At 39.8% G+C, this 22,445-nt stretch overlaps 1 protein-coding gene across 1 annotated transcript in view; it reads left to right on the top strand.

The window, feature by feature from the left end:
* LOC131941080 (uncharacterized) overlaps positions 1–22,445 on the top strand; it is a 134,062-nt gene that overhangs the window by 86,521 nt on the left and 25,096 nt on the right. The window contains exons 5-7 of the mRNA XM_059300066.1: positions 15,582–15,753; positions 20,956–21,084; positions 21,281–21,436. Coding sequence (XP_059156049.1) covers positions 15,582–15,753; positions 20,956–21,084; positions 21,281–21,436 — 457 coding nt within the window. The remainder of the gene's footprint in view (positions 1–15,581; positions 15,754–20,955; positions 21,085–21,280; positions 21,437–22,445) is intronic.

Here is a 22,445-nt window from a genome sequence, read left to right as displayed (position 1 = left end):
AACATGGTGATGTGGTCAATGTGTACAACATGGTGATGTGGTCAATGTGTACAACATGGTGATGTGGTCAATGTGTACACGATGGTGATGTGGTCAACGTGTACAACATGATGATGTGGTCAATGTGTACAACAAGGTGATGTGGTCAATGTGTACAACATGGTGATGTGGTCAATGTGTACATGTGGTCAATGTGTACAACATGGTGATGTGGTCAATGTGTACAACATGGTGATGTGGTCAATGTGTACAACATGGTGATGTGGTCAATGTGTACAACACGGTGATGTGGTCAATGTGTACAACATGGTGATGTGGTCAATGTGTACAACATGATGATGTGGTCAATGTGTACAACATGGTGATGTGGTCAATGTGTACAACATGGTGATGTGGTCAATGTGTACAACATGGTGATGTGGTCAATGTGTACATGTGGTCAATGTGTACAACATGGTGGTGTGGTCAATGTGTACAACATGTTGATGTGGTCAATGTGTACAACATGGTGATGTGGTCAATGTGTACAACATGGTGATGTGGTCAATGTGTACATGTGGTCAATGTGTACAACATGGTGGTGTGGTCAATGTGTACAACATGTTGATGTGGTCAATGTGTACAACATGGTGATGTGGTCAATGTGTACAACATGATGATGTGCGCAATGTGTACAACATGTTGATGTGGTCAATGTGTACAACATGTTGATGTGGTTAATGTGTACAACATGATGATGTGGTCAATGTGTAAAACATGGTGATGTGGTCAATGTGTACATGTGGTCAATGTGTACAACATGGCGATGTGGTCAATCTGTACAACATGTTGATGTGGTCAATGTGTACAACACGGTGATGTGGTCAATGTGTACAACATGGTGATGTGGTCAATGTGTACATGTGGATAATGTGTACAACATGGTGATGTGGTCAATGTGTACAACATGTTGATGTGGTCAATGTGTACAACATGGTTATGTGGTCAATGTGTACAACAAGGTGATGTGGTCAATGTGTACAACATGGTGATGTGGTCAATGTGTACAACATGGTGATGTGGTCAATATGTACAACATGGTGATGTGGTCAATGTGTACAACATGGTGATGTGGTCAATGTGTACAAAATGGTGATGTGGTCAATGTGTACAACATGGTGATGTGGTCAATGTGTACAACATGGTGATGTGGTCAATGTGTGCAACACGGTGATGTGGTCAATGTGTACAACATGGTGATGTGGTCAATGTGTACAACATGGTGATGTGGTCAATGTGTACAACATGGTGATGTGGTCAATGTGTACAACACGGTGATGTGGTCAATGTGTACAACAAGGTGATGTGGTCGATGTGTACAACATGGTGATGTGGTCAATGTGTACATGTGGTCAATGTGTACAACATGGTGATGTGGTCAATGTGTACAACATGGTGATGTGGTCAATGTGTACAACAAGGTGATGTGGTCGATGTGTACAACATGGTGATGTGGTCAATGTGTACATGTGGTCAATGTGTACAACATGGTGATGTGGTCAATGTGTACAACATGGTGATGTGGTCAATGTGTACAACATGGTGATGTGGTCAATGTGTACAGCATGGTGATGTGGTCAATGTGTACAGCATGGTGATGTGGTCAATGTGTACAACATGGTGATGTAGTCATTACGTAGACTGTACACCTCCACCCCCCCCCCACCCCCCGAGATCCGTACAACAACCAGCCAATATATTTTTTCCATGTAACAAAAGCCGGTAGCAATTAATTTAATTACATCCAATCCTGAGATTTTTTTTTTTCATTAGTGATTGCCGGGAAACGACAATTGAATTTTGTCCTTACTAGAGACATGCCCTTTGGTGAGCTATGTTGTATCCCACACATTTGTAGCCCACACACTTGTAGCCCACACACTTCTAGCCCACACAGTTCTAGCCCACACTGTTGTAGCCCACACACTTGTAGCCCACACTGTTGTAGCCCTCACACTTCTAGCCCACATAGTTCTAGCCCACACAGTTCTAGCCCACACTGTTGTAGCCCACACACTTGTAGCCCACACTGCTGTAGCCCTCACACTTCTAGCCCACATAGTTCTAGCCCACACACTTCTAGCCCACACAGTTCTAGCCCACACTGTTGTAGCCCACACACTTCTAGCTCACACACTTCTAGCCCACACACTTCTAGCCCACACACTTCTAGCCCACACTGTTCTAGCCCACACTGTTGTAGCCCACACACTTGTAGCCCACACATTGTTGTAGCCCTCACACTTCTAGCCCACATAGTTCTAGCCCACACACTTCTAGCCCATACTGTTGTAGCCCACACACTTCTAGCCCACACACTTCTAGCCCACCCACTTCTAGCCCACACACTTCTAGCCCACACAGTTCTAGCCCACACTAATGTAGCCCTCACACTTCTAGCCCACACACTTCTAGCCCACACACTTCTAGCCCACACAGTTCTAGCCCACACTGTTGTAGCCCACACACTTCTAGCCCACACAGTTCTAGCCCACACAATTCTACCCTATGCGCTAGTGTCACCTAGCGATGTCCCTGTCATAATGACAACAAAAGTCAATGGATCTTGACACTTTCACCCCAGCTGACATATAGCATGGCACCAGGCAAGATTATTGACAGACAGGCGAAATACTTGCAGGTTGTCTGTGATGGCACCACACGAAGAGCGGATGTCCGAGAGAACCGATGATCAGGTTCCAAAGATCAATAACTAGCTGGAGCTTTACGGCTTGATCTTTGCTCTCAAACTTTTCCTTGGCTTCAATCGGTTTCTCAGATTCCAGAACTGTCTCACTGTCTCACTGTCTCACAACTTCTATAACTGTCTCACTGTCTCACAACTTGTATAACTGTCTCACTGTCTCACAACTTCTGTAACTGTCTCACAACTTCTATAACTGTCTCACTGTCTCACAACTTCTGTAACTGTCTCACTGTCTCACAAGTTCTATAACTGTCTCACTGTCTCACAACTTCTATAACTGTCTCACTGTCTCACAACTTCTGTAACTGTCTCACTGTCTCACAACTTCTGTAACTGTCTCACTGTCTCACAACTTCTATAACTGTCTCACAACTTGTATAACTGTCTCACTGTCTCACAACTTCTATAACTGTCTCACAACTTGTATAACTGTCTCACTGTCTCACAACTTCTGTAACTGTCTCACTGTCTCACAACTTCTGTAACTGTCTCACTGTCTCACAACTTCTATAACTGTCTCACTGTCTCACAACTTCTGTAACTGTCTCACTGTCTCACAACTTCTGTAACTGTCTCACTGTCTCACAACTTCTATAACTGTCTCACAACTTGTATAACTGTCTCACTGTCTCACAACTTCTATAACTGTCTCACAACTTGTATAACTGTCTCACTGTCTCACAACTTCTGTAACTGTCTCACTGTCTCACAACTTCTGTAACTGTCTCACTGTCTCACAACTTCTATAACTGTCTCACTGTCTCACAACTTCTGTAACTGTCTCACTGTCTCACAACTTCTGTAACTGTCTCACTGTCTCACAACTTCTATAACTGTCTCACAACTTGTATAACTGTCTCACTGTCTCACAACTTCTATAACTGTCTCACAACTTGTATAACTGTCTCACTGTCTCACAACTTCTGTAACTGTCTCACTGTCTCACAACTTGTATAACTGTCTCACTGTCTCACAACTTCTGTAACTGTCTCACTGTCTCACAACTTCTGTAACTGTCTCACAACTTCTGTAACTGTCTCACAACTTCTGTAACTGTCTCACAACTTCTGTAACTGTCTCACAACTTCTGTAACTGTCTCACAACTTCTGTAACTGTCTCACTGTCTCACAACTTCTGTAACTGTCTCACAACTTCTGTAACTGTCTCACTGTCTCACAACTTCTGTAACTGTCTCACAACTTCTGTAACTGTCTCACTGTCTCACAACTTCTGTAACTGTCTCACTGTCGCACAACTTCTATAACTGTCTCACTGTCTCACTATCTCACTCTCACAACTTCTGTGATTTTCTCACTGTCTCAAAACTTCTGTAACTGTCTCAAAACTTCTGTAACTGTCTCAAAACTTCTGTAACTGTCTCAAAACTTCTGTAACTGTCTCACAACTTCTGTAACTGTCTCACTGAGCTACTACACAACATCTGACAACTTACAACAGTCAATACACCGACTGACATTTGCTGACTGCCATAATAACAAGTACCGCCGAAAGTGTACGTGACTAATACATGAAATAGATTGTAATTTGTAATCAACTAATTAGTCCGCCGTTTGAGCGACCATTGTAGCCTGCTGTAGAGACGACCCAGGCCAACACAGGCCAACACAGGCCAACACAGGCCAACACAGGCCAACACAGGCCAACACAGGCCAACACAGGCCAACGATATTCCCGTCTTGGCCAGCTGCCCACCTACAGGGCCATCTCCTAGCTACCATTGATTTTGTTCTGCCCCTTAAGGCGAACATCTACCAATCAATGATTGGCTCCCCTGTACATCTTAGAGGCATTCGGGAGCTCTGTGGTTATGTCCCTTTGTCATACAGCTTCAGGTGATCTAGAACTAAATGCTAATAATATCACACACACACATTAGTACATTCTGATCATACCTGGAACTAAATGCTAATAATATCACACACACATTCTGATCATACCTAGAAGTAAATGCTAATAATATCACACCGTATTTCAGTACATTTTAATCATTAGACAAATTGGTATATTTCAATCCATTGGTATATTTGTGCATTTCAATCATTTTACATATTAGTTTATTTCAATCATTAGAGATATTGATATATTTCAATCATTAGACAAACTGGTATATTTCAATCATTAGACAAGCTGATATATTTCAATCATTAGACAAACTGGTATATTATTCTTTAGTTTCAAGCCGTCATGTTGTGTGTGTATGTGTGTGTGTATGTGAGAGAGAGTGTGTGTGTGTGGTTGTCTAGTTAAAAATGTGATTGTGTATTGACGCCTTTAGTGGTGTCTGAAGATGAAAATAGAAAAGATGGGAATGTAAACTCCATCAGAATGTTGAAATGTTTTTGTTTTTCCCTGGGGGTTTATCTATTTCTTTCCATGACATATTTAACCCAGGTTTAAACCTATCTATTTACATAATCAATTGGACAAGGAAAGCCCGCTGATATCCCTTGTTTTTTTTTCTTTGTGTCATCGATCCTAACAATGCACACACACACACACACACACACAACCCCACACATACACACACACACACACACATATATATATATATATATATATATATATATATATATATATATATATATATATATATATATATATATTAATGTTTTTTACCCATGTCAGAACTGCCAAGTACGAGAGTGAACTGTCTGCCTACATCAAGAACAAAATATTTTTATTTGACAATGTTAGCGGTCTACTTCGTTCCTGCTTTATATTCCTGACCTAATTTTATATTTTTATTAGTATCCGTATCAAATATTCTTGTATTAAATCTTTGTCAAATTATTATCGGGTTTAAGATATTAAATATTTATACTTTTTAATTTAAATCTTCCTGCGTAAAAATCAGGATTTGAAATAATTTTTTAAGATATATTTTTTTATGTATAATATATTTTTAAAATGTTTTTTTTAATGATCATCTGTGTTATTTTAGATTATGTAGCTTAGGAAATAAGCTTCGATTTTTGGTGAGATTAATTTTTTTTAAAAATAAGATGCCTTAGTGACCAGTTAATATTTGTTTTCTATTAAAGTTGTGTTTATAGATGTTCAAAGAATAGGGTTAGAGTTTGGGTTAGCCTATATAAGTAGATATATTCAAATATTTTCAATCAGTCCTTAGATTTGAATGATAACTGAATGTAATTTAGTGTTTGTGATGTAAATAATGAGCCCGGGTTAGAATAAGGATGATGTTTAGCAACTGAGTTCAATGGAGGATAATTAGGAGAACATTGTAAGGCGTGTGTTGCGTTAGGCCAGTTTGATTAAATGATTTTGGTTGACGTTCAAGTGGGGGGGGGGGGGGGGGGGGGGGGTGAAAATTAAGAAAATATTTATTGGCTAAAGAATTTAACACATATAATGCGATGTAATAAATCATGAACAGTTAGCCTTTTTATGTGTCTGGTAAATTTTAAAATTTGAGTCTAACTGACTAATATTGATAGTTAAAATCTTAGTTTTATTAGATTTAATTCGGCTCGTATATTTTCATTTCAGCTAATGTTATAGTTTTGGAGCTTAAATTTGTTTAGGTTTAGATCTAATTGGGCTTATTATATCAGGTCCCGTCAAGCTCTGTTAAGTTAGGTTATGAGAAGCTGCACGACTTGGTGTGGATTGGATTTAGAAAACATGTACGCTTAGGTTTGTTCTAGTTTGAGTGAACGTGTTTGTGTGCGACCCACAACAGGAGGTTTGACTACCGCGGTCTGCAAGGTTGATGGTTGTGTTTGTTTCATCGTGTTTGGTTGATGTAAATAACGTGTAAATTACCCCCTCCCCCCCCCCCCCCAGCCATTGACCCCATGTCAACTATTCTCGAGTCTGTTACCCCAACAAAAATGACCCACCTCTCGAGAAAACCTACTGTACATCTTACCGGCGAAATGAGAAACTCGGCATTCTACAGATTGCCTGAAATGGCACAGAAATAAATTTCATTTGCCGTTGTCTTTTTTAGAAGCAGATGAAGCTGAAGATAATAGAATGCAAATTCCATCCAGAGCATTCTTTAACTCTATCACTAACCTTCTAGCTAATGCCACGGTTAGGGTTAGGTTTCATGTTAGGGTTAGGTTTCATCTTAGGGTTAGGTTTCATGTTAGGGATACATTTAGGCTCAAGTTATAACCTAGTGGGAAGGGGGGATGTATTCGAACATTTTATGGGCAGGGGGTAATTGACATTGAGGTGGGGAGGTAATGGGGAGGGGAAATTATTAGCAGACAGGGAGGTGATTCCCTGCTCCTGTAATACCCCCTACACATACACGCATATAAATAAATAAATAAATAAAAAAAAAATATATATATATATATATATATATATATATATGTGTGTGTGTGTGTGTGTGTCTATAGTAGCCTAGTGTACCAAAAAATCCTTTGGTAGCTTACTGTAAACCTACCAATAGTCAGCCCATTCTGAAAGAAAATCTATTCCTCACGGGACTTTTTCCTACCAGCGTCAGGTCACATTTGGGCGATTATGTTTTAGAGTATCGGAGAAATCAATATTCCTACGCGGTACGGGAGCAGTTTAGCTGTGATGTCTGATATGATGTGGGCGGTGGTGTAGATGTGCGCCATTTTGGGAATGTGGTAGATTGTCGTCTGCTAACACCACCGGAAATGTGTTGGACATTGGTCTGTGCTTGGGAAAGCGGGGGATTTGTCTATACTTAGGCCAATTTATTTGTACAAGTTTTATTAAAGTGAACAATCCCTACTTATTCAGTACTAAGTTGAGTCCCCAAACTGTGAGAAACTGGCTGGCCACTCTCATCTCATACACATTTAAACGTTTGTTTTTTGTTGTTTAGTTTAGGTCTGTTCCAATGTTGGCTTGTGTTTATATCTTTGTTTTAGTTTAGGGCTCTTCCAATGTGGGCTTGTGTTTATATCTTTGTTTTAGTTTACGGATGCTCCAATGTTGGCTTGTGTTTATATCTTTGTTTTAGTTTAGGGCTCTTCCAATGTGGGCTTGTGTTTATATCTTTGTTTTAGTTTAGGGCTCTTCCAATGTGGGCTTGTGTTTATATCTGTGTTTTAGCTTAGGGGTGTTCCAATGTTGGCTTGCGTTTAAATGATACATCTATAATGATACCTCTGTAAACAATTTAAACACATAAACATGTGTGTAAATGAACACAGATCTGAAAACAGGCGAGTATCAGGCAACTGGCCCTCTAACTATGAACGTGGATTACATAACCCTGCATCCTGACGTCATCACACGGCGAGGTGGTCAACAGATTGCTGATGTTTATTGTGATGTGGTCAACAGATTGCTGATGTTTATGGTGATGTGGTCAACAGATTGCTGATGTTTATGGTGATGTGGTCAACAGATTGCTGATGTTTATGACGATGTGGTCAACAGATTGCTGATGTTTATGACGATGTGGTCAACAGATTGCTGATGTTTATGACGATGTGGTCAACAGATTGCTGATGTTTATTGTGATGTGGTCAACAGATTGCTGATGTTTATGGTGATGTGGTCAACAGATTGCTGATGTTTATGGTGATGTGGTCAACAGATTGCTGATGTTTATGGTGATGTGGTCAACAGATTGCTGATGTTTATGGTGATGTGGTCAACAGATTGCTGATGTTTATGGTGATGTGGTCAACAGATTGCTGATGTTTATGTTTGGCGTGGCACTGGAGTCCGCTAGACAACTCGGGCTTTGTACAAGAGGGTTCTATGTCGGCTATGTTAAAGGGGGGTGGGGGGAGGGGGGGCGAGTCAATACTGAGTTGGTACATAAGCGGCATATATATATACTAGCTGCATCCCGTGCTCCGCCACGGTAAATCTTTTTTAAATGTACCAACTTGGGAACAGAACAAAACTAAACACAACACAAACGAACGCAAAAAAAAACAACGAAAAAACAAACACAACACTCATAACATAAACACAATTTAAATGCAATCATAAAGGCATATTGCTCACAGTCTAGCCCGTAGCGCCAAAATCGCGCCCTTTCCACCCCCCTCAAACTTTCGATTTGCACCCCTTCCCCCCCCCCCCTCGCAAATTTTTACCAATGCACTTTGGCGCCCCCTAAGGTCGGCACCCGTGGACATATGCCCCCCCCCCCCTCGCTACGCCTCTCCTATAAAACCCGAAAGATAGAATAATAATTAGAAAACAGTATAAATAATAGGCAGTATTTAAAATATCTGTGTTTTACCTACAATATTTCACTTTATCCATTCACGCATTTTTTTCCAGTACTTTAAATTTTAAAAATTTACAATAGAGTTTCATAACTAAAACCATTGCGCACCTAATGAACGTGATGACGCGTCTATAATAGAGCTGAATAGTTGATTAAAAATTATAAGTAATAAACAGTAGGGCCTACATTCAGTGAATAAAATAAATAAAAGATTGCCTTTTATCAATCCATGCTAATTATAATTTTCTAACAATAATTTCCTCTTACACATCCGAATAATTTGCATTCACATTTTGCTAATTATATTATTGCAACACTAATTCCTTCTATGACGAACGTATATTTGCATTTACATTTTTTATTAGCGTGAGTTTAATGTATTTTTAAATTACCTCCTTTGTCAAAATTAGAAAAGAGTTAAATTAATTTGATTTTTCTACCGTACTGTTATTATCTTATTAAAATGTATCCACTTTTTCTGGGAACCTAAACGAAAATGATATTTGACATTAATCTTTTTAATACGTTTTAGCAGTTTGCGTGTATTTAATATTTTCTTGACGTTATGCGAAAGAGTAAAAACCGTGGCAATTATAAAATAGCTCTATGCCGCTATATAAACAAACCCTACTCTAATACTTATAATAAGACACTGCGGTGCACTGAAAAGCACAGCATGGTGCGAATGTTTACTTTTATGGTTCCAAAATCTATAGCGATGACGGAAGGAAGGAAGGAAGGAAGGACTGACACACTACCAGCAGCGTTATATTATACTAGCTGCATCCCGTGCTCCGCCACGGTAAATCTTTTTTAAATGTACCAACTTGGGAACAGAACAAAACTAAACACAACACAAACGAACGCAAAAAAAAATAAACCGGGAGTGATCTCCCCTAAACTTTCTCGAATATTCTTATATAAAATAACAGGGGATGGGAACTCGGGCTATAGACTTGATTTTTAATCCATTTTAAATACTTAAAGTTTTAAAAACAGAATAAAATCTCGTAGACAAATTAATTGCACACCAAGTGAACGCCTAATAAAAAAGCGCATAATGGTGCGCAATATTATTATTACTTTTAAAATTTACATTAGTTTTTTGAGAAATCGGAAGTAGCGTAAAGTACTACTTCCAGTCAACGGAAATGACTCAAAATTTAATAGAAGGTAGAGAATTAGATCTTTTACTTACATATGAAATTTCATTTATCTATCTGAAATAGTACTCAAGTTATAGGCTTTTGAAAAATTCAAAGTAGGAAAAGTACCACTTCCGGTTATCGGAAATCGCTCAAAAGTTGATACGGTTCTACGATTTTGATTAAATACTTATATATGAAATTTCATCAACCTAGCTGTAACGGTACTCAAGTTATCGTGTTTACACACGGACAGACACACAGACACACACACACACACAGACATACGGACAAGATTGCAAAATTATGTTTTTCCGTATCAGTGAGGTGTAAAACGTCGAGATTTGTAAAAATCTCGATATTTTTTTTTTGCACGATTACAATACTTTCTCTATACTACGTATATACGAGAAAGTAAAAACACAACACTCATAACATAGACACAATTTAAATGCAATCATACAGGCATATTGCTCACAGTCTAGCCCGTAGCGCCAAATCGCGCCCTTTCCGGTGATTTGCACCCCCCTCAAACTTTCGATTTGCACCCCTTCCCCCCCCCCCCTCCCTAAAACTTTCGTTTTCCACCCGCCCCCCCCCTCGCAAATTTTTTCCAACCCACTATGGCGCCCCCTAAGGTCGGCACCCGGGGACATATGCCCACCCCCCTCGCTACGCCTCTCCTATAAAACCCGAAAGATAGAATAATAATTAGAAAACAGTATAAATAATAGGCAGTATCTATAATATATACAATATTTCACTTTATCCATTCACACATTTGTTTCCAGTACTTTAAATTTTAATAATTTACAAAAGAGTTTCATAACTAAAACCATTGCGCACCTAATGAACGTGATGACGCGTCTATAATAGAGCTGAATAGTTGATTAAAAATTATAAGTAATAAACAGTAGGGCCTACATTCAGTGAATAAGATAAATAAAAGATTGCCTTTTATCAATCCATGCTAATTATAATTTTCTAACAATAATTTCCTCTTACACATCCGAATAATTTGCATTCACATTTTGCTAATTATATTATTGCAACACTAATTCCTTTTATGACGAACGAATATTTGCATTTACATTTTTTATTAGCGTGAGTTTAATGTATTTTTAAATTACCTCCGTTGTCAAAATTAGAAAAGAGTTAAATTAATTTGATTTTTCTACCGTACTGTTATTATCTTATTAAAATGTATCCACTTTTTCTGGGAACCTAAACGAAAATGATATTTGACATTAATCTTTTTAATACGTTTTAGCAGTTTGCGTGTATTTAATATTTTCTTGACGTTATGCGAAAGAGTAAAAACCTTGGCAATTATAAAATAGCTCTATGCCGCTATATAAACAAACCCTACTCTAATACTTATAATAAGACACTGCGGTGCACTGAAAAGCACAGCATGGTGCGAATGTTTACTTTTATGGTTCCAAAATCTATAGCGATGACGGAAGGAAGGACTGACACACTACCAGCAGCGTTATATTATAGATATATATATATATATATACTAGGCATACTGCCTAGCTTCGCTTAGGTTTTCAAAAAAATTGAGGAATTGAATAATTAATTAATAGGTGATTGGCTGCTATCTTAAATGCATAGGGCCTAAATTTATACAGTGGAGTAATTTTATGATACGCTAATATTGATGGAATATTCGCAAACTTATTACTCGTACGGTTATTAGAACTGCAGGGGGTTTCGGAATAGTATCAATCAAATATTATAATAAATTACTTTTACAATAAATTTTTACAATATCAGTACAATGCAAAACTTAATTTATAACAAAATATTTATTTAAAACAATGCTATACTCTATGATTTTTATTTTTTTCTTGAAAAGAGAATACAAAATATTTAAAAATTATTACATTAAAAAGTTACTTCCCCTGTTCATAGACCAAATGACCTAATCTCGTATAATGATAATTTCACTCGCGGTCACTTTTTAGCACTCGTCGAGGGCTTTGAGTGAAACCGACAGTTTTCCCTAAAGGTCAAGCCATTTACCTAAGAGCATGCAAAAAATTAGCCAGATGTAAAGACTGTAAGTGCTCTCAAATCCGTTTTGAAATGACCCTCTGTTTTTCCCATAAAATACAAAGATTATATAGGGAAATACGACTGGTCAGTTTTGACCCATTTAACGAATTTTCCCGGACATGGCGAGTTTTTTGTGACACCCCAAGGCGTTCTCCTACCACCTCACAAAATGTCAAGGGGGGTCGTCGGAGGAAAAAAATTTTCGTAATAGAGCTCATATAAAGAGAATTTCACTCGCGGTCACTTTTTAGCCCTCGTCGAGGGCTTTGAGTGAAGCCGACAGTTTCCCCTAAAGGTCAAGCCATTTACCTAAGAGCATGCAAAAAATTAGCCAGATGTAAAGACGGTAAGTGCCCTCAAATCCGTTTTGAAATAACCCTCTGTTTTTCCCATAAAATACAAAGATTATATAGGGAAATACGACTGGTCAGTTTTGACCCATTTAACGAATTTTCCCGGACATGGCGAGTTTTTTGGGACACCACAAGGCGTTCTCCTACCACCTCACAAAATTTCAAGGGGGGTCGTCGGAGGAAATTTTTTTTCGTAATAGAGCTCATATAAAGAGAATTTCACTCGCGGTCACTTTTTAGCCCTCGTCGAGGGCTTTGAGTGAAACCGACAGTTTCCCCTAAAGGTCAAACCATTTACCTAAGAGCATGCAAAAAATTAGCCAGATGTAAAGACGGTAAGTGCCCTCAAATCCGTTTTGAAATCACCCTCTGTTTTTCCCATAAAATACAAAGATTATATAGGGAAATACGACTGGTCAGTTTTGACCCATTTAACGAATTTTCCCGGACATGGCGAGTTTTTTGTGACACCCCGAGGCGTTCTCATACCACCTCACAAAATTTCAAGGGGGGTCGTCGGAGGAATTTTTTTTTCGTAATAGAGCTCATATAAAGAGAATTTCACTCGCGGTCACTTTTTAGCCCTCGTCGAGGGCTTTGAGTGAAACCGACAGTTTCCCCTAAAGGTCAAGCCATTTACCTAAGAGCATGCAAAAAATTAGCCAGATGTAAAGACGGTAAGTGCCCTCAAATCCGTTTTGAAATGACCCTCTGTTTTTCCCATAAAATACAAAGATTATATAGGGAAATACGACTGGTCAGTTTTGACCCATTTAACGAATTTTCCCGGACATGGCGAGTTTTTTGGGACACCCCAAGGCGTTCTCCTACCACCTCACAAAATTTCAAGGGGGGTCGTCGGAGGAAATTTTTTTTCGTAATAGAGCTCATATAAAGAGAATTTCACTCGCGGTCACTTTTTAGCCCTCGTCGAGGGCTTTGAGTGAAACCGACAGTTTCCCCTAAAGGTCAAGCCATTTACCTAAGAGCATGCAAAAAATTAGCCAGATGTAAAGAAGGTAAGTGCCCTCCAATCCATTTTGAAATGACCCTCTGTTTTTCCCATAAAATACAAAGATTATATAGGGAAATACGACTGGTCAGTTTTGACCCATTTAACGAATTTTCCCGGACATGGCGAGTTTTTTGGGACACCCCAAGGCGTTCTCCTACCACCTCACAAAATTTCAAGGGGGGTCGTCGGAGGAAATTTTTTTTCGTAATAGAGCTCATATAAAGAGAATTTCACTCGCGGTCACTTTTTAGCCCTCGTCGAGGGCTTTGAGTGAAACCGACAGTTTGCCCTAAAGGTCAAACCATTTACCTAAGAGCATGCAAAAAATTAGCCAGATGTAAAGACGGTAAGTGCCCTCAAATCCGTTTTGAAATCACCCTCTGTTTTTCCCATAAAATACAAAGATTATATAGGGAAATACGACTGGTCAGTTTTGACCCATTTAACGAATTTTCCCGGACATGGCGAGTTTTTTGTGACACCCCGAGGCGTTCTCATACCACCTCACAAAATTTCAAGGGGGGTCGTCGGAGGAAATTTTTTTTCGTAATAGAGCTCATATAAAGAGAATTTCACTCGCGGTCACTTTTTAGCCCTCGTCGAGGGCTTTGAGTGAAACCGACAGTTTCCCCTAAAAGTCAAGCCATTTAACTTAGAGGATGCAAAAAATTAGCCAGATGTAAAGACGGTAAGTGCCCTCAAATCCGTTTTGAAATGACCCTCTGTTTTTCCCATAAAATACAAAGATTATATAGGGAAATACGACTGGTCAGTTTTGACCCATTTAACGAATTTTCCCGGACATGGCGAGTTTTTTGGGACACCCCAAGGCGTTCTCCTACCACCTCACAAAATTTCAAGGGGGGTCGTCGGAGGAATTTTTTTTCGTAATATAGCCCATATAAGGCGCCGGTCAGTCGAGGTCAGTTTTGACCCCCTCTCCGTAGACTTTTCGGCCAACCGTCACCGGCCCTCGTGTTCTATTGCCCCAAGGCACCATCGTGCCAAATTTGACGCGCCTGCGGCGCCGGGAAGTGCCCTATCGGGCACCCGACCACTTTGCTTTATATATATATATATATATATATATATATATATATATATATATATATATATATATATATATATATATATATATATATATATATATATATATATATATATATATATATATATATATATATATATATATATATATATATATATATATATATATATATATATATATATATATATATATATATATATATTAGGGATAAAAGATACAATTTTTTATGATGTGGGATTTGTACGGCTGTTTTCAAGTCCCTAATAATTAATTTATGTTGAAATTAATTTATGTAGAAATTAATTTATGTTGAAATTAATTTATGTTGAAATCTAACAATGACTGCAACCATTTACATTTATTAATTTATTTCAAGCTTTTATTTAGCTCACTTCCTCTGTCTATCGTCTGTCGTCAGTCGTCAGTCTATCTGTCTAGATCGAAACGGCCGAGCGAAATTACGGGCACTTCTGACAGATACGGTTCGTAATTGGTACGTGGGTAAAGACGTGAAGACAATGCATCAAGACATTCAATTTGACTTAATTGGATGCCTAATTAATTTTTTATGAATTAATTAAAATTTTGACCAAATTAGTTGGCTGTTCTATCCAACTACTCGACACGCGTCATCACGTTCAATAGCGCGTCATCACGTTCAATAGGCGCTCAATGATTTTTAGTCATGTAACTCTATTGGGTTTGGTTTGTTTTAAAGACATGTAAAGTACTAAAATAAATTTCATAAAAAATGTTTTAATAACAAGCTTTTATGTACTAATGCACTAAAAAGTAGAAAATAAATTACAGACTACTATTTAAATAACTATAAAGGAAGAGACCCACGCTTTTCTTTATAGTTATTTTAATAGTAGTGTATAATTTATTTTCTCCTCTTTAGCGTATTATTACATAAAAGCTTGCTATTAAAACGTTTTTTTATTTATATTAAAACCTTACGGGCGACTCCAACAATTCTCTATCACCAGGTGTTGAAGAGTGTAACGGCCTATCTGTGGACTGGGTGTCCAAGCACATCTACTGGACAGACGCGGGCAAGAAGACGGTGGAGATCGCCAACTATAACGGCAGTGGCCGGCGTATTCTGGTGGGCGATGGTCTGAGTAACCCTAGGGGAATCGTCATTGACCCAGTCTTTGGGTAAGTTCTGACGTCATTAACATAGTTTTTTTGGGTAAGTTTAGACGTTACTGACCAGTCTCTGTCTCTAGACGTCTGACACCAGTCTCTGTCTCTATACGTCTGACACCAGTCTCTGTCTCTATACGTCTGACACCAGTCTCTGTCTCTATACGTCTGACACCAGTCTCTGTCTCTATACGTCTGACACCAGTCTCTGTCTCTATACGTCTGACACCAGTCTCTGTCTCTATACGTCTGACACCAGTCTCTGTCTCTATACGTCTGACACCAGTCTCTGTCTCTATACGTCTGACACCAGTCTGTCTCTATACGTCTGACACCAGTCTCTGTCTCTAGACGTCTATCTCTACTCGTTATCTTTTATTTACTCCATGATATACACGAAGCGCCCGCGCTCCAGACACTTAGTTTATTTTGAGGCGTTCATCACTAGCTGCCTTGTGTATATGTGAGTGTGTGTGTATGTACGTGTGTACGTGTGTGTGTGTGTATGTATGTGTGTGTGTGTCCTGCTATCTTAGTAGTCTTACGGTATCCTTTTGTTTATATAACATTATTGCCCGATGCTATATTTATGTTTATATAACATTCTTGCCTAATGCTATATTTTTTGTTTCTATAACAATCTTGCCTAAAGCTATAATATATTTATGTAAAATGGTTGCCTAAAAGCATATTTTTTCATGCATGAAATATGACATCGCAGCCTACACTAATCCATGCCGGTATTTAGCTTGGGGTTGCTTTGGTCACCATAGTAACGCCTGTTGTTTACGCGATAACAGAAGAGCTGAGAGACAATATGAATGGCGGCCTTGGTTTATGTCACATGATCCACCCCGTGTCACCATGACCTGCTCCACAAGAACACTTGTCTGGTGTTGCCAGATATTTTTTTACTCGGCCGAGTTGTTTCCCTTGTGCTAAAGTTGTTTCCCTTGTGCTAAAGTTGTTTCCCTTGTGCTAAGTCTATGACAAACGTCCCATTATTAATTATGGTACAACTTTTCATCTTGAACTATGCTACACTTTAGCGCTTTAGCTGCTATATTCTTGCCGCGTAAATGTTATTGTAGTTCTTATAGTGCAGTTTAGCTCCTGGGTTATTGTGGTACAGTTTAGCTCCTGGGTTATTGTGGTACAGTTTAGCTCCTGGGTCGCTAAATGTAGCCTAGGATCACGTGATTTATTGGACTACATGTAGATATGGAGACAACAGACGCGAAACAACCTCACCACGGCACAGATAGTTCATACTTGTACACAATGTGCTCACGTGACATATACACAATGTGCTCACGTGACATGTACACAATGTGCTCACATGTACACAATGTGCTCACGTGACATGTACACAATGTGCTCACGTGACATGTACACAATGTGCTCACGTGACATGTACACAATGTGCTCACGTGACATGTACACAATGTGCTCACATGTACACAATGTGCTCACGTGACATGTACACAATGTGCTCACGTGACATGTACACAATGTGCTCACGTGACATGTACACAATGTGCTCATGTGACATGTACACAATGTGTTCACGTGACATGTACACAATGTGCTCATGTGACATGTACACAATGTGCTCACGTGACATGTACACAATGTGTTCACGTGAAATGTACACAATGTGCTCATGTGACATGTACACAATGTGCTCACGTGACATGTACACAATGTGCTCATGTGACATGTACACAATGTGCTCATGTGACATGTACACAATGTGCTCACGTGACATGTACACAATGTGCTCACGTGACATGTACACAATGTGCTCATGTGACATGTACATAATGTGCTCACGTGACATGTACGCAATGTGCTCGCGTGACATGTACACAATGTGTTCACGTGACATGTACACAATGTGCCCACCAGACATGTACACAATGTGCTTACATGTACACAATGTGCTCAAGTGACATGTACACAATGTGCTCGCGTGACATGTACACAATGTGCCCACCAGACATGTACACAATGTGCTCACGTGACATGTACAAAATGTACCTACGTGACATGTACACAATGTGCCCACCAGACATGTACACAATGTGCTCATGTGACATGTACAAAATGTGCCCACGTGACATGTACACAATGTGCTCACGTGACATGTACACAATGTGCTCACGTGACATGTACACAATGTGCTCGCGTGACATATACACAATGTGCTCACGTGACATGTACACAATGTGCTCACATGACATGTACACAATGTGCTCATGTGACATGTACACAATGTGCCCACCAGACATGTACACAATGTGCTCACGTGACATGTACAAAATGTGCCCACGTGACATGTACACAATGTGCTCATGTGACATGTACACAATGTGCCCACCAGACATGTACACAATGTGCTCACGTGACATGTACAAAATGTGCCCACGTGACATGTACACAATGTGCTCACGTGACATGTACACAATGTGCTCATGTGACATGTACACAATGTGCTCACCTTGATGTAAGATGTACCTTAAAAAATTTTCTCACCGAAATTGCCAGCGGATAGTGACGTAATAAAATACCTGCTGCGGAATATAAAAACTCGGTTTGACTTGATATCGCTGTGTGATTGGACTGTTGCCATGGTAACACCTGTACTCTCTACACACTCCCCTTATGTTTTGGACAACCTGCAGCAGAAGACGAGCCAAATCTGAATGAATGACGGGATCTCCGAGGAGTTCTTCACGTCTGATAGATTGATGGCGTGCTGCTCTAGATGCGATCGTTCTCTGTCAGTGACTGGGTTTATGTTGTAAGACTCGAGCCAGTGATGAACAACAGGAGATTTGAGGAGATTTAGACGCGATATATTGCGGGCAAGAGGATAGAAACAGAGCATCACCAAATGACAACACGTTCTTATTGTTAAAACAAAACACAAACCTAACAATATTTAATAATGTCAGCATTTATTGATTAACAACTATTAATTAAAATATGTTTTAAAGGTAATTAAAAAATGAAGATATTAAGACATAAGTGAATGATAACTGCTAAAATTTTCTGGTTTTTTTATTATATTAAGTGACCGTCTAACTATATATATATATATATATATATATATATATATATATATATATATATATATATATATATATATATATACAGTGGCGTAGCCAGGATCGTCTGAAGGGGGGGGGGGGGGTTCCAATTTTTACCCGGGGACAAACTTTCGATTTGCATCCCCCCTCAAACCTTCGTTTTGCACACCCCCCCCTCAAACTTTCGATTTGCAACCCCCCCCCCCCTTCAAACTTCGATTTGCACCCCCCCTATGACCCCCCCTAACCCCCCCTTCCTACGCCACTGTATATATATATATATACATGTGGGAATCTTGAACCGCTAATTTTGTACATGGTGTCATTAGACCCGTGATTGTCTGGAGTTTTAATTAAGTTATGAAGAAAACGTTAATCAAATACTACAATGTTAGGGGGAAAAAAATCTGTAAATGACGTAATCACACCGTCTTGACTCTCAAGAGATTAGTGTCCTGATGAAATCGTAATTTGATTAGTCCACCAATAGCCTGTGAATGACACCCCACCCTGAATCACGGCAAAAATGACGTGCCGTGTGAACTTCTGCTCATTGTTTGGTTTTAAGCTCAAACGTGAAATTTTCGCTATCTGACCAATGTTTGTGTGACCTTGTCTTGACTAAGGTTACATCGTGTTTGACCTTGTCATGACCTAGCTTACATCGTGTGTGACCTTGTAATGACCTTGCTTACATCATGTGTGACCTTGTCATGACCTAGCTTACCTTACATCGTGTGGGTTTCGCACATGAAATTCACCGAACGTATTTCATACCACGCATCACTTGATAGATGTGTAAAAAAAAACGTCAAGATGAGAAAACGAAATAAATATCGCCAGGTGCCTCGCTGAAAATGTTTTTCAAATCATTAAAAAACCGTTAAATCAAAGTCTCGTCTTTTCTCGTGCCAAGTCTCACAGGCGGCAGAAAAAAAGGTTCGCTTAGATTAACGTTGATCTCGTGTAGTTTTTAGTGACATCATCACCAGCAACAACATCCAGTGCTGCAGCTACACATTCCTGCACACCCACGCATCTCCATATTTGAATGTAAAGTGCCACATGTGGGGAGTTCCCACCCACACACTCCCCCACATGTTGAGGAGTTGCCGCCCACACACTCCCCCACATGTTGAGGAGTTGCCACCCACACACTCCCCCACATGTTGAGGAGTTGCCACCCACACACTCCCCCACATGTTGAGGAGTTGCCACCCACACACTCCCCCACATGTTGGGGAGTTGCCGCCCACACACTCCCCCACATGTGGGGAGTTCCCACCCACACACTCCCCCACATGTTGGGGAGTTGCCGCCCACACACTCCCCCACATGTGGGGAGTTCCCACCCACACACTCCCCCACATGTTGAGGAGTTGCCGCCCACACACTCCCCCACATGTTGAGGAGTTGCCGCCCACACACTCCCCCACATGTTGAGGAGTTGCCACCCACACACTCCCCCACATGTTGGGGAGTTGCCGCCCACACACTCCCCCACACCCTCACGTGACACTACATGTATCTTTCCTCCGCTCAGCGTACATCCGTGTCTGCACTTCATTCGTTCTGTAATCGTATCACGTGGTATCCCGTGATATCCCGTGATATCCCGTGATATCCTGTGATATCCAGTGATATCATCGTGCTAACTATCTATAACCAGCTATTCCAATTACCCCCGCCCCCCCCCCCCTCCCCCACAGTTGGTAGTTGCCATACACAAACAACAGTTGTCAACTTAATCGACCGTGTCCAAGATCGATTAAATTAGACCGGTTACGGTCACATAATTTCATTAGACATTTGCCTACAAATGCCCACATGGTCGAGAGGTAGGGCTTATGCCGGTGAACCCGAAAGATTCGTGTTCAAATCCCGGGCCCGAGTACCTGAGTCTTGGGCACGAACGGGAGAAGATGGTGACACTTTATGTGCGCTAACATATGACTGATGTATGACATCAAGTCACATTAAGTCACATTAAGTCAGCTAACATATGACTGATGTATGATATCAAGTCACATTAAGTCAGCTAACAATTTAACTGATGTATGATATCATGTCACATCAAGTCAGCCAACATATGACTGATGCATCTTGACATCTGTGTTTCCAGTCACGTGTACTGGGCCGACCAGGGGACGAAGCGAATCGAGAGATCTCTGCTAGATGGGAGTGACCGGAAGTTGCTGGTGGACAAAGACATGGGCCATCCCAACCAACTGTCGGTCAGCTACTCCACCAGGTAAACTTTGTCGACGTGTCATTTGGTTTGTTGGCTTCACGATCAAACACGTCTACAAACTTGTCACTAAAACATATATACAAACTTGTCACTACAGCATATCTACAAACTTGTCACTAAAACATATCTACAAAATTGTCACTAAACATGTCAACAAATTTGTCACTAAAGCACGTCTACAAACTTGTCACTCCAGGAAACTGTACTGGGTGGATGTCAAGAAAATGGCTATCATGTCATGTGACATTGAGGGCGGAGACCTGACGAGAGAGAGGGATCTCCAGGAAATATCAGGCGGACATCATGTCTTTGGTCTTGTTGTCATTGGCAACACGGCTATCATAAGCACCTGGTGAGTAAACACTCCACACCTTGATGATATGGGCCATGAGAGCCAAGTATTTCAAAACTTGATGATAGGGGCCATGAGAGCCAAGTATTTCAAAACTTGATGAAAGGGGCCATGAGAGTCAAGTATTTCAAAACTTGATGATATGGGCCATGAGAGCCAAGTATTTCAAAACTTGATATGGGCCATGAGAGTCAAGTATTTCAAAACTTGATGATATGGGCCATGAGAGTCAAGTATTTCAAAACTTGATGATATGGACCATGAGAGCCAAGTATTTCAAAACTTGATATGGGCCATGAGAGCCAAGTATTTCAAAACTTGATATGGGCCATGAGAGCCAAGTATTTCAAAACTTGATATGGGCCATGAGAGTCAAGTATTTCAAAACTTGATGATAGTGGGGGATGAGAGTCAAGCATTTCAAAACTTGATATGGTCCATGAGAGTCAAGTATTTCAAAACTTGATGATAGGGGCCATGAGAGTCAAGTATTTCAAAACTTGATGATAGTGGGGGATGAGAGTCAAGCATTTCAAAACTTGATATGGTCCATGAGAGTCAAGTATTTCAAAACTTGATGATAGGGGCCATGAGAGTCAAGTATTTCAAAACTTGATAAGGACTATAAGTGATCAAGTATTTCCTATCGTCACCAATACGTTACCTTCTAACGGTATTTGACATTTTCATAAACCAATGAATATTTTGAAAATATTGCTTTACAAAAGGAAGAAATTGTCAAAATAAAAATTGCTGTATATAATAATCAACGCTGTATTTCCCATGGGTGTAGTACCCTGAAGTGACTATAGACCTAGCTATGTGTAAGATAAGAAAGGCTGACCTTGAACCCTCTGATGTGATTATAGACCTAGCTATGTGTAGAAGATAAAGGCTGACCTTGAACCCTCTGATAAAAGATAATAAAGGCTGACCTTGAACCCTGTGATATAAGAAGATAAAGGCTGACCCTGAACCCTCTGATATAAGATACTAAAGGCTGACCTTA

Source organism: Physella acuta, unplaced genomic scaffold, assembly GCF_028476545.2.
Source record: "Physella acuta isolate Inbredline_101_S28 unplaced genomic scaffold, ASM2847654v3 ptg000345l, whole genome shotgun sequence".
Taxonomy (NCBI): Eukaryota; Metazoa; Mollusca; class Gastropoda; family Physidae; genus Physella; species Physella acuta.
Note: the sequence above shows the minus strand (reverse complement) of the source record. Positions and strands in the feature narration are given on the sequence as shown.